Source organism: Hippocampus bargibanti, linkage group LG07 (assembly GCF_051943395.1).
Source record: "Hippocampus bargibanti isolate YZ-2025 linkage group LG07, ASM5194339v1, whole genome shotgun sequence".
Taxonomy (NCBI): domain Eukaryota; kingdom Metazoa; phylum Chordata; class Actinopteri; order Syngnathiformes; family Syngnathidae; genus Hippocampus; species Hippocampus bargibanti.
The window spans coordinates 18,196,425-18,210,465 of NC_142740.1; the positions used below are offsets into that span (position 1 = coordinate 18,196,425).

Below are 14,041 nucleotides of genomic sequence, written 5' to 3' on the forward strand. Positions count from 1 at the left end.
ACTGCTTTTGTTTTGGCTCTTATATGACAGTGCAGCTGGTGATCGTAAAATCTATGTTAAAAATAACTTCCTGCATTCCCATTGTTAGATTCTTACGACTCACCTTTGATTGGAATACAAGCAAATTCATCATAAATATAATTTTAAACGTGTATTTACCTTTAGTGATGCTGAGCGTGTTGTCTCCACTGGCCACAAAGTCATAAAGTGCAACAAACAGGTTGGGGTCACTCTCAGTTGCCCCCAATAGGTTCTCCTTGGAGCTCCAGCGGACCGCTTCTGTCAGGGCAGCAGAATCGAGCCCAAATGGCCTGTGGAGAGCTTCTGGGAAAAAAAGGACCACAGAGAGAGAGGGAGGGACAAAAAGATGGGAAATAATGAGTCTGGTGATCTTGAACATCAAGCATGAGCGCTGTCTGTTTAAGTTGCACATGCATTCAAACATTTAATGACTCTAAAATGGTTCCTGATCAAGCTGCCTTGTGGTCTACCTGTTTGTCCAGGCTCTGGACTTTGCCTGAAGCCCGAGTTGAGTTTCTGGCCACTAAGGGCCGCCCATTCTTCTTCAAAGCTGTTTGCCTGCAGGCACCTCAAAACCATTACTTTACGAATCTTGTATTGAACACCGTGAAGATCAGGTATGATGCGAGGTAGGACCCTGTGCGTATATAAAGAGTGCAAAGAAGGAGGGGCTCCAGAGTAAGAATGAGAGTGACGCTACCTGATCAGGGCGCAGTGATAACGTGTACTAAAAACAACACACACCCACAGAGACTGACACGCGATTGATGAAACAAAACATGAGTAGCAGATGAACAACGCTACGCAGATGCTGCCAAAATCATTGCGTGTCTGGACAGCTGCTGCAGGAGTGGGAGAGGAGGCTGTTGAAACTGGGCGACTGATGACTGAACATCTCAGCACTGTATCCTGTGCCTATGAATTGTGCCGGTTATCAGATTTTGAGTTTGTACTTTTGTTCATTTTGGCAGATATTTGCTACTGACAGCAATACAACAATGTCCAAACTAGGACCCGACTGTGAGTGAATGATGAGACCGATGACAACATTCAGAATTCATTCAGAAGCTATTTTTGGGGACCTTACGCACCTACAATTGTAAAAATATGAATTATGGACACCACGTGACTTGTTTACTCATTATTTTGTCCTTTAGTACTGGTCTACAAAATAGAAGCTGTATGAATAACAGGTGGACAAAGTGCTTAAAAACGAACTAAACACAAAAATATATTCTGTTTTTTTCCATTATGTTTCTCCATTGTGGTAGGAATATGTTTTCCTTATTCTTATTATACACATCGCAATGAATCATCTTTTATGTCCACTGTGCCAAAAGACACACAACATGCCCACCTCTGTTCTGGACCAAAAGGCAGTGCAGTGTCACACTGGCGTCAGCCCGGCTCAGCCACAATTCCCAGTACATCCTCTGCCGTGGTGTAGTACTATAGCAGCCCTGCAAACTGTATGTTTCTTGATTTGGCTCAAAGTTGCTGATCCAAGCATTAAAGGTGAAAAAAAACTAGTTCACCATCTCAAAGAGAGACAGACCCACATGCTGTTTACACACCAAAACTTGAGAAGCAAGAATCCAAAACATTTTGATTTGGGAAGGCGGAAAGAGCCATGACTGATGCCCCTTGCAATGTACTACACTGTGAAGGACGGCACAAATGGCATGTGAGAGGGAGAGAGAGGGTTGCAGACATATGCTTAAAGGGCAACCGAAGTCACTTTTTTGTTTTTTAACTGACATCAGAAAAACGTTTCATAGCATCTAAAATACCCAAAAGACGCAGTATGATATTTTTATTCACGTGCAAAACACCAATAAAAATGACTTAAAGTGTCCAAAATCTGCAAAAAAATGAGCTGCGAATCGGGCATTTTCACTAAGTCCCACCCCCAGTTCGTGACGTCACACCAAGACGTCTTGCATTGCTGGAGATTCCAAACAATGGCTTCAGATTCGGAGAATATGCTTTCTTGTTACACATCCAGTTATGAATATGATTGAAATAGTTCTGAAGAGGAAATCATACATGTTTGCAATCGATCAAAGAATTATATGTGCCATTTTGAGGCAACATTGAGGGGAGATGTCTCACCCAAAAAAAAGAGGCACAAAATGGCGACCTCCAGTGGCCTCCTCCGCTTGCACAGGCTGAGAAATTCCTTATATGGAGCTTGTATGCCCTCTTCTGTCGGCTTTTGTGTGCAACACGATTCTCAGACCAAACATGTACAGCAAAATCCATTGACGTTGATGAAGGACTGCTACAATGTGTCTTTTTTCGGTCAGGGGGCGGTCCTTTCATGACGTCACGTACGGACTCGTCAGCAACTCAAAAACAAGACTTTCTGAATATTCAGAGTGTGTCTTAAAACGTAAAATATAGCTATATGCGGTGGAATCTTATTAAAATACGCCCAGTAGAAGTCATTTGAAGCCATTTTACAAATTATGGACACAACTTGTCCGGAGAGGTCGGTTGTCCTTTAAGTGGAATTGGAGGTCTGGGCAAAGAGTGTATCGTGAATTAAGAAAGCAGAGAGCTGGGCTGTGTGTGCGAAAAAGACTGCGTGGAGTGGAGTGTGAGATCCCGACTACAGCTGCAGTCAACAGCAGATGGCAGGTCTTGTTCTCCTGGGAACAAATTACTGCGAGTGTGTGTCTGTTTGTGTGTGTGTGTATGTGCGTCTGCAACTGCAACCGATGTTATCCCAACTTTCATAACTGCTCTTCTTACATAGCTGAATATCACACTGTCTTTGAGGAATATTTTAATGAGATTGATGCTGCCCATATGGATAGGGCCAGTCCTAATATTATGAATTCTAACCCTGACATTCGACGTGAAAAAAAAATACTTATGAGTACCAATATGCCAAAAACAAAACTAAATTACATGAAATGTTTAAAATCCTTAAAATGCTTCCTTTGACAGATAATACAATGTAGCAGTTTTTCCACTTGTCCTAACACTGTAACATATGCATACATTAAACAGTGTTGTGAGACGATCAAAAAAATTTGTGTGATCAATTAATTGTAATTCATTGATCTAGTTAATTTATTTTTAGTGCCGTCTAAAAATGATTTCAAAAAAGATTTTTAAAAAGGTAATGCTGAGAAAAATGTACATACCAAAAGGCCTGTAATTCACGAAATCACAATTAACGCTATACTTTGACACCTGTAATATTAAATGAGCAGTAGATCGCCAAGTTGTATGTCGTGCATCGTAAGAGGACCTTGACTGTGTGTCTATGTTGTGAACAAAGCATATGTACTAGTTTAACGGTTTATGTCAAGCACATCAAGGGGTCTTTGGAAGTTGCACGAGGCACGCCAAGCCTGCACAACATTGACTGAGCCAGCCGGAACAGAGGTGACCCGGATCCCGTAACATATACTCATGCAACTGATATGACACATTTTGTGACACCATCTACTTGGCTTTCCAGGGACTTGACACAGCAGCTGCTAGCACAAGATATGACCAATTACAGATTTAGGCAACTTTATATGATTATCATTTCGTTGGCCAATGTATTTTGTTGAGGAAGAAAATAATTAGAAATAACTATTTCTTCTTTAATTTAAATGAACTAGTGCACCACCTTTCAAATGTTCTGTAACATTGTATGTTATAGGTTTACAATATGGACAAAAACGTATTTCCTGGTACCGGTAATTTGACATCCTGATTAAATACATCCCGGCATGGAATTCCTGGCAACTTTCAGGGATATGACTCATAAAACTAAAATAAAACAAATAGCCAGTGGCCAAATACCCTTGAAAATATCCGGTAATATATTTTCAAGAGTAAAAAAACACACAACAAAGCACTGCAAGTGGATTAAAATGTCCTCAAGGGTAGTGAGCTTCAGAGTTACTTTTATGCTGTTCACTTTGAATCAGTACAGTGTGAATGCGTGAGTAAAGCCAGCTCACGCTTATTCCACGAAAATTTGATCATGGTGTAACTGCAGCATCGCAACATCACTGGCAAATATGACTTTGTACTTTACACTGAGCATTTGTAGAATGGAATTTGAATCACCTGATTTCTTGTAATCAATTTTCATTCGGAACTGACAACTTTGTTAAGTCCCCACACTAAAGGTCCAGATGAGTCCACATATGAATAAGTATTGGCTCCCTTGAACACAGAATCTAGAGAGTGGCACAATTTAACATACACCAAGACAAATAGTACAGGATATTATCCAGATTATCAGATCAATAGAATAATATCAACCCCCTCACCCCCCCCCCAAAAAAAAAACCAAAAAAAAAAAACCATGAAACACCTTATTTATGGTATGCTGGATTGCGTTTAAAATTCTTATGAAGCTTAGATATGTCTAGGTAATCGATGGATTGACTTTCAAAACATTGTTCCAAGAAATCAAATAGGATTTGTTATAAACTCATTGGTTGCAAGACATGCAAAAATGTGTCAATACCAGTGCAAGGGTTTTTGTCATTTTCATTCGAATTCCAGGACCCACAGAATATTGAGTTTTAGGACTACATAAACATTCAATACAGCGTTAGAAACCTTAGACTCTCTTTCCTTAGATTCCTTCATCAAAAAAATCCTAAATTATACAGGTGAAATGATCCTCTCCTCTTTCATCTGGAACTGCTTTGTATAACAAAGAGGGTGCAGAAGATGCTTAAGAAAAGAATGACTCTGTGTCTTTGTGTTGTCATGTTTTTGTTATGTAGTTTTTTTGTTCTTTTGACTTCAAGACGGCACTGCGAGAGTGGCTGCCTTTTCAGTAGCTCATGTATTTTGTTTTTCTACTTTCATTCCTTTCATCAATTTGCTGGTGTGAAAGGTAAATTTCTCCACTGCGAGACGAAAAAACGGCAAATGCAATCCAACAATCCAATCCAAATGAGGGCGGCTGTTCACAATACAATACAATATAATACAATACAATACAATACATGCATATTGGTTGATATCGCGCTTTAACCACAGGTGAAGCTGCAACAAAGTGCTAACATGGGAAATCGGGAAATGCTGCCCCTTGTGGAAAAGAAAAAAACCTTGCCAGAGATCATTGCCAGAAGCCATGGCCAGTGCTTTATCAGCACCAAAACATGAAAAAACAAAACCCAAACAAATTAGGGAATCGCACTCTACGTGATATTCTCCATTCCCAAATAAATTCGGGAATGGCAGCGAATAAGTTAAAAAAAAAGCTTTCCAGTGACTTTGACTCAACTTGAAATTTATCGGTTTACAATAATAATACATTTCATTTCTAAGCACCTTTCAAAACTCTCAAGGACACTTTACAGTCACAGGATATTTTTTCTGCGGGTGAGCAGTGGCGGCCACACGCGCCGGTGTTCACTCAACATAAAGTAAAACCAAAATAATAATAATTTGGTTTGCCTAATGGGGACAGCAAATCATAGTGTCCTTTGCTATTGGCCTACTAATACTGTACAGCACAGAGACATTTGGAAAATGTCAGACCGCTCGTCTATGTCACTGGACAATAATGTGACAAGATATCTGAAGTGTGCCACAGGACAACAATGAAAAGGGGTTTGACATCCAGCAGAGCAGACAGACACATGCCCGCAGAGGAACATATGTCTTACATATGAAGTACAGTGGGGCCTTGATTTAAAAACTTAATTGGTTCCCAGACAGAGTGTGTAAGGCGAAAAGTGTATATCCCCAAAAACAATTTCCCATAGGAAACCATTAAAATGAGAATACAGTGAGACATTGGCTTACAAACTTAATTGGTTCCCAGACAGTGTGTAAGGCCAAAACTGTGTATCCTATTTTTTCCCCATAGGAAACCATTAAAATGAAAATAATCCGTTCCCAGGTCTCCATAAAATATAATGTTCAACTAAATAAGCCTTAAAACTACACACAACATACCTTATTCTATGTATAATAAATGTGCTATTGTATTGTAATGAAAGAAATACACTGCACTGGATAATAAAGTCACTTCATTTACATTTGTGATGGTCGTTGATGACTCTTAATTGACACCTGTTGCTTTCTGACTGAGGCATCACATTATCATTCATCGTGTTGATGATTCTCATAGCCACAGTCTTCTATGAATGGAACTGTTCAATAAAAGCCTGCACATCACAAATTATTTCATGCTGCTTTCAAAGATCGAAGGGTAACATCATGCCAAGCCTTTTCTATCAGGTGAACACAATGATACTGTCACGTTCCGAGCGTGACAGGGATAGCTGACTCGTCGGAACGTTAATAAAAGGGGTTGGATCCCGAAGCAGGCGGCAGAGACGTAGGTGTTGGCAGAGATTTTATGACAACTAGAGGTGCGAGTCTGATGATTCCACAGACCCGGAATGACGCATCAAAAGAAGGCGGGCGGGGGCGATCCCTCCATCCTATCAAGCTAGGCAAAATAAAATGGCACGCGGGGTGAAACAACTCGCGATCCCGGAAAGCAACAAACTTACGCGATCACGGCTAACAATCACCTTGGGCTGGCAAGTCCAAGACACTGGCGAGGCGCGAGGCGTCGTAATCATGTCACTGGTGAGGTGACAGCGACTCGTTGAAATGCCCCAGTATCTGTGATGAGGGGATTGACATCAGCTGGTGGAGGTCGGGAGCGGCGGCCCCGCCCCAGCTGTCAACTCGCACGTGACAAGTTCGGTGTCATAAGTCACGTGAAAGCATCGACTAAATAACGCTTTTGTGTAAAGCTTTGTTGCGAAGGATGGTAGCAATGGTGGACTTAGCATATCAGTACCGGCCTCTCTATGTGTAGAGATTCACATGAAAGCCGTGGTGCGCACCTGTGACGCCACAAACGCACACCTCGTTCGTGTTTCTCAATGATCTCCTTCTTCTCTTTGACTGTAATTTTGTTTTGTGTCTTCTTCGGCTGAAGACGAGCCTGTGGTGGGGTCTTTTTCAGTCCCATAACAGCAAAAGTATCTGTAAAAAAACACCTTGGAGGCGATCGATGTCTGTATGTCTGTCTCTCTATCTCTTGATAGAGAGATCGTGGAAGGAGTCCAAGATGGCGCCCGAGTAGGCAGCCGTCAGCAAGTGCTCTGATGAGCCTTGCTTTTTTTGTTGTTTTTGTGTTTTCTTTTGTCACTTTGTGTTGTTGTGCGTCGTGTGGAACGGTTACGGATACGGATGCGCCGATGCGTATATGGAACTGTCGCGGGATGGAATTGAAGCTGATTCATGTGGGACAGGAGATGTGAGACAATCTTTTTTCGTCAATAGATGCTACAGCTGCGTGTTTGCTTTCAACATTTAACTTGTAGTCGACGTGCACCTTCCACCATGATGTCCCTGATCCACTGGTGAAGAGACGCTTTGATCCTCTCCTCTTTCATCTGGAACTGCTATATGTAACAAAGAGGGTACAGAAAGTGCTTAAGAATGAATGTCTCTCTGTGTCTTTGTGTTGTCATGTTATTTGTTATTTAGTTTTTTTTGTTCTTTTGACTTCAAATCGGCGCCGCGAGAGTGGCAGCCTTTCCAGCAGCTCATGTGTTTTGCTTTTCTACTTTCATTTCTTTCATAACTTTGCTGCTGTGAAATGTAAATTTCTCCACTGCGAGACTAATAAAGGCAAATCCAATCCAATCCAATCGACGTGTGCATCCAGAGAAAGGGGGTGTGGAAAGGTAGGCCGGCTGGGGCGCTGTTCGGTCGTGTGCTTTGGTGTTCTTCCACCGAAGATTACTCTGCCAGCCGTGATGGGGGGTGTGTATCTTAATCCAAGGTTTAATTTTAATAAATTGCATGTTCGTAAACCGAATAGTTCGTAAGGCAAGGTGTTCGTAAACCGAGGCCCCATTGTACATGGTATTTTCAGATTTGGAAGTTCTGTGACTATGGATACATATTTTCCCCGAGATGTGATTGAACTCAGAAATCTATGACCTTTAAAAGTGTTCTGCATCACAATGTCCACAGTCGCAATTCTTATAGACGTAATATACGGTCGTGTTGAATTTTCCACACAAATGCAACTGAACTTAAGAGAGCACATTACAAAGAACGGGCTTTGCTGGAAACACTCCATAGACGCGCACGCAAACACACAGAGACACACAAACACAACTTTAGGTATGAAAAATGGAGCATGTCTGTATCAAGCGGATACGGATGTTCAGAGTAAGTGTGTGTAAATTCCAAGCCAACTCAGCAGTCTGCAACTCAGAAGATAAAGTGGGCATGATAATGCCAACAACAGACGACTGATCCTGGAAGCCAATCAATGTTTAACAGGCTTGGCAGCAGGACTTCCCCTCTCCGACACTATCTATTTTTTCCCCCCACGCAGCACCATCACAGCTAAGCCTCGTAGTGAAACCGCTACTTAAACACAAGCCACTACAGCAATTTGGCTGGACCGCTCCCCAAAGTTGAAAACATTTTGTGTTCTGAAGATGACAGATGCATGGAATGGTTTTACCATCTGTACGGCCATCCACGCGCTGTTCTAATTAATCCCTTCTCTTTAATGATATAAGATGTGAGAGATTCGAGGCCAAAGACTGACTGACTGACTGTGGGACTGTGTTTTTTTTTTTTTTTTGGAGGAGAACTAAAGAAGCTTGGCTGGCAGCCGATGTAGAAGCTCAAGGCAGCAATGCAGTAAAGCAATATTCAGTGACAAGAATATTCCATCAAAAAAATAAATACTCAAATAAATCAACTCTTTTTCATATTTGGCAAATTATATTTTTGATGTAAAAGTTTACATATTTCTGCAAGTGTTCCATATTTGTAAATGACTTGGCGTCATAAAAACAACACAAACAACAATCAAGCAGATAGCACATGCTATGGTGTTGACAGAAAAAAGGATGTGATCAGTTGACATTTTAATGTTCAAAAACACACTATTAATGTCAATAATATGCAAAACCTATCCAATAACTCACACATCAACATACAGTTTGTCATCGGATCATAGAGCAAGTAACAGCTAGTTTAATTGTATGGGGTCACGCCTCACCTTACAGGAGGTTGACATGTTTTTGCTGCTGTGTTTCTGTTGAAGACACCCCAAGGAGACAAACTATACCAACAACAGCATGGGTAACAAAGGCCAGGTACTTATGTCGTAACTTGAGGAAATTCTCAGTTGCGATTACATTTTGCTTGCACCTTTGCAGAGCAAATTCATGAAAGGTTTGAATAGTGTCGCCTGGAAAGGCACCGGAGTGTGCGTGCTTGAAAAATAAGGTTTAAAGGACAACCGACGTCACTTTTTTGTTTCCTAACTGACATCAGAAAAACGTTTTATAGCATCTAAAATACCCAAAAAAATTGTGGTATTTTTAGTCAAATGCAAAACACCAATAAAAATGACTTAAAGTGTCTAAAAAGTATTTCAATTTGAAACCGGAAGTGGCCAGTGTCAGAAGGTCCCGCCCCCATGTTCGTGGTGTCTTGCATTGCTCGAGAATCAAACCAATGGCTTCAGATTCGAAGAATATGCTTTCTTGTTACTCATCCAGTTAAGAATATGATTCAAATAGTTCTGAAGAAGAAAGCATACATGTTTACAATGGATTAAAGAATTTATTCCGTGTCATTTTGAGGCATCAGGTGTGGGAAGTGTAGCACCCAAAAAAGGCAGAAAATGGCGACAAAGCCGTGTAAGGAATTAATCAGCCAGTTTCCACAGGCTGATTAATTCCTTACATGGAGCTTTGTCGCCCTCTTCTGCTCTTTTTGGTCCTACATGACGTTTTCAGATCAAAGTACAGCAAAATGCATTAACGTAATGGAAGGACTGTTACAATGTGTCCTTTTTTCGGTCAGGGGCGTTCTTTCAGTGACGTAGGGTGAGGACTCGTCACCAACTCAAAAACAAGACTTCCGGAATATTCAGCGCGAGTCTTAAAACGTAAAATATAGCTATGTGCGGTGGAATCTTTGTAAAATACGCTCAGTAGAAGTCATTTGAAGCCCTTTTACAAATTATGGACGCAACTTGTCCGGAGACGTCGGTTGTCCTTTAAGGTTTAATTTAGACCGTGCTTACAACAGACTTCTTAGGTCGATACACGTAGGCTTAGTCATGTTAATGAGTCTGTGTAAGCTGTAAGCAGAGGACTACTCCCTGCGGCTCCACTGATTGTTCCTATTGTTCTGACCAACGACTGGCCTGCTTGCCCCACTTCCTCTGGCATCACCTCATCAGTATTGAGGTGAATAAATTACTCTCTCACTTTGAATCACCTTTGCTTTTTTATGTAACAAGAAGATATTTCTTATGACTTATTACACTTATATCTTTTATGGCTTATTATAACTTAAATGTTATTACAGTATTTTTGTTTTGGTAAGGGGTGACATGCTTGCATTGATTAAATGACAAGTTATGTTGATGTGCACTGTTGTGATCATTCCTTTACAGAAGCCCCCCCAACTCCTTCAAAAGGGCATCTTTGTTCAGTGTGACATTGCATCATGAAAGAAAGAAAGTTGTTTTCAAAAAATAGTCATGATAAATTGCACCTGCCACTCCCTTGTCTCACCCGGGTGTGAGCAAAGCAACAGTTGCTGTTTGCCAAGTATTTTACACATCGACTCAGAAGCTGACACTGATTTCACTGTGGTCTTTAAGTATCAGGTTCGGACACTGTGGTTCCATAATGAAGCGCACACCATGATGATAACATTACACTTAACTGGGTTGAGCAAGGGGACAAATTTCAAGTGTTTTGTCGCTGCAATTTTCAAACGTGTACCCATCAAAACTTAACCTGCCACCAGCACACTAACCAACATTCTTACTTACATCATGTAAGAATGCCCCCCACCCCTAAGAGGAGGTATGGCCATGGCTCCTCCTGGTGGATGAGGGCAGTCACGACTCATAAATCCTAACTGACCAACTTGGTTTGGACAAATCTGGTTCATATAGGCTTTATCGTGTTCCAGTAGCTAAAAATAGGCTATGTCACACATTTTGTTATGGCTGCTGTGTGGTTTACTGAGGTTGTTAAAGCTATAACACACAGTCAAAGGAAAAGTGAATTTGTCTCTAATCCAATTTTAACCTTGATGCAAATCGGCTTAAATCCATGGATGCTGGATCTAAGCAATCGAGTCTGGGCAGGGGATAAACACAAATGCTCGAACAGGGATGTGTTCCGCCTGCTATTGTTGAGTTTATATTGATATGCTAACACCAAGCTGAATTTAACACACATTTTCAGACACGGGCCAAAACAATAACATCCTATATTGGAAAACGGAAGCTTTTACGGGCAGTGTGAAGGGGGTTCGGCTTGGAGACAAAGAGCCTCAGCAAGTCTCCACAAGTTCAAGATGCAAATGACGAATCGTGGGTTAATGACTTTGTTAACACAAGAACAAAATACCTGGCAGGGTCAGACGCGTAGAGGCGTCAATACAGCCACTGATGCAGTAATTATGCACCTCGACCAATACAGCCAAAGATGAGTCCCTTTGAATGAGCACTTTGGTGTTCCTTTCCATTAATTGGGTCTCTCTTTCTATTTGTGGTTCTCTCTTCTACACGGCAAGCCGAGGAAGTCTTGTTGGGAAGCAGAGCTACTGAATTAATTATGCTCCGGGAGGAACTGCTGCACACCTGAGTTGGAGACAGCAAATGACTCACCATGTCATGAATGGATAAAGTGGTGGGGGGGAAAGGATTCTCATGTATGGAAGAGCCATAAAAATATATATATTTTTATAATCCCCGCGACCCTAATGAGGAATAAGCGGTACGGAAAATGAGATGAGAGATATGAGAGATATTTTTATAATCATCATCATTATGATTATTGTTGTTGAGCTTGTTTTGAATTATATTTACCCTAACGGTCACTGCTTATGCTCACCGACAAGGAACTAATGGAGTCGGTCATTGATGACGGAGGAGCGAATACTAATCTGCTATGAAATGGTGGACTTTTTCAGGAAGATCAAAGAAAAGCTCAGCAATTGTTTCTTTTTTTTAAATGCACTGAGACCAGACAAGTTTTCAACACACCATTGTTGACGTCACGTTTGGACAGTCATACTGATTACACGCTGGAATCTGCAAAATTGGGTGACTTCCATGTTGACGATGGATGATAAAAAAAAATTGTGGGTTTGTGTGTGTGTATATGTGCGTCTTTTGATTGTTTTAAGAACAACGCTGGCTGTTGTGCAAATCTGCTTTGTGATATTGTCTTCCCAAGTAACACACAGTTCTGCTCTTTAGTCAGTCAACTGCCTACCTATTGAAACTCACTTCCAAATTCACTTAGATTTTATTAACTCATTCCCTGCCATTGCCGAATTTATTCGGGAATTGAAAATATGACGTAGAGCGCCTTTCCCGAATTTGTTCAGCTTTTGTTTTTTCTTACTTCAACAAAACGCCGGCCACACCTCTGGCAATGTGTTTTCCCTTCTCCAAGAGGGCAGCATTTCCCTTTTTTCCATTTTAGCGCTCTGTTCCAGCATCTGTTGTTAAGGCGCGATATAAACCAAGATGTATGTATTGCATTGTATTTTGTACAGCCGCCCTCATTTCAAGCTCATATAACTCCAGACCCATATAATTTAGGAATTAACTGTTTTTTTTCTGATGAAACAAGAGAGTCTAAGGTTTCTAACGCTGTATTGAACGTTTATGTAGTCCTAAAACTCAATATTCTGTGGGTCCTGGAATTTGAGTGACAATGACAAAATCCCTAGCACTGGAGTGGACACGATTTTGCATATGTCTGACAGTGAATGAGTTCAGTGCAAAATTATTCAAACTCTGTCTTTTACACACTGTTTGATCCAATCTCATGCTTACTATTGGTGAGTCAGTTGTGACAGAAAAATAATCACTGACATAGCAAACAATGCATGATGAATATGATCCATCCATCCATTTTCTGATCCGCTTAATTCTCACAAAGGTCGCGGAAGCTGCTGGAGCCTGTCCCAGTCGTCTTTGGGCAGTGAATTTGACACCCCTGAGCTATAAGAAGATGGCAATCTAAATCTGACAATAACCAAATAACGAGATCGACATAATTTAGTTTAATTGAATGTACAAAATCACTGACTGACACACCACACAGTCAAAAGGGCAGTAGTTTAAAAAACAAACAAACAAAAAATAAGCATCTTTCATAAAAGACCTAACAATTCTTCATCACAGGCACCGCATTTCAATAACCAAGAGAGCACAATGAAAGACTTTGGTCCTCATTCCTTCTTAAGAGCTCTTGTTCTATAATTGTGATCTTTGAAGACAATAAAATCCTCTCTGCAGAATGGCAGGCAGTACTACTCCTATAAACACGACACTTGTGTCTCTTAGCATGAAGAAGCAGAACACTCAGATGCGTCTACTGCTCTCAGTCAGTCTGTGCTTCTTGGGGCTTAATTTTAACACAGCCACGGACGGGAAATCCTATTCGTTCCCCAAACACCCCATTGTCTTTACGTCCTTGTCCACTGCAAGACTGATAGAAACTTTGGTGTACAACTGTGGCAATGCCGCACATGCATTGTCAGAGCAAAGGTAAAAGTTTAAAAACAAAATGACAACATCCAAACTGGCTAAGAGGCATCTCCATGACATACTGAAACTCGGAGCTACTATATAAAAATGTCGCTCTTTTAGACTTTTAAAGGCTGTACGGTATCAAGAATTAATAGATGTAGTAGCTGCACAAAGTGCAAACATCATTTATGAATGATTCAAGCAAAAATGTCCTGTAAAATTAAGAGACAAAACATCACCGTTATACATGCTGTACAAGACCTCAGCATATGTTAAAACCTCAGCCGAGCAATCATCCAACAATTAACTTTGCACATTTTGTTCTTTTTTGTTGTCCTCGTGCATTTTTGGACGTAGCATTTTGGTCAAAGATGGTGCTTCACTTCAAGCCGCTGTCATCGTTGCTCAACCATAGTCACTGGTTTTGCTGGAATTAATATTTTGAGATTGGCGCAGTAGTCTAAGCAAGCAATGCTCACT

General features: G+C 40.9%; 1 protein-coding gene across 4 annotated transcripts in view; it reads right to left on the reverse strand.

The window, feature by feature from the left end:
- Window positions 1–14,041, reverse strand: part of abl2 (ABL proto-oncogene 2, non-receptor tyrosine kinase) — a 30,025-nt gene that overhangs the window by 14,137 nt on the left and 1,847 nt on the right. Inside the window, exons 1-2 of one of the 4 annotated variants that reach the window (XM_089000686.1) lie at window positions 492–650; window positions 160–324 (exon numbers count right to left, since the gene is read on the reverse strand). In XM_089000686.1, the coding sequence (XP_088856812.1) occupies window positions 160–324; window positions 492–600 (274 nt within the window). In that variant the 5' untranslated portion in view covers window positions 601–650. Of the gene's footprint in view, window positions 1–159; window positions 325–491; window positions 651–14,041 lie in introns of those variants that run through there. The other 3 variants (XM_089000687.1, XM_089000684.1, XM_089000683.1) reach the window with 3 other exon arrangements.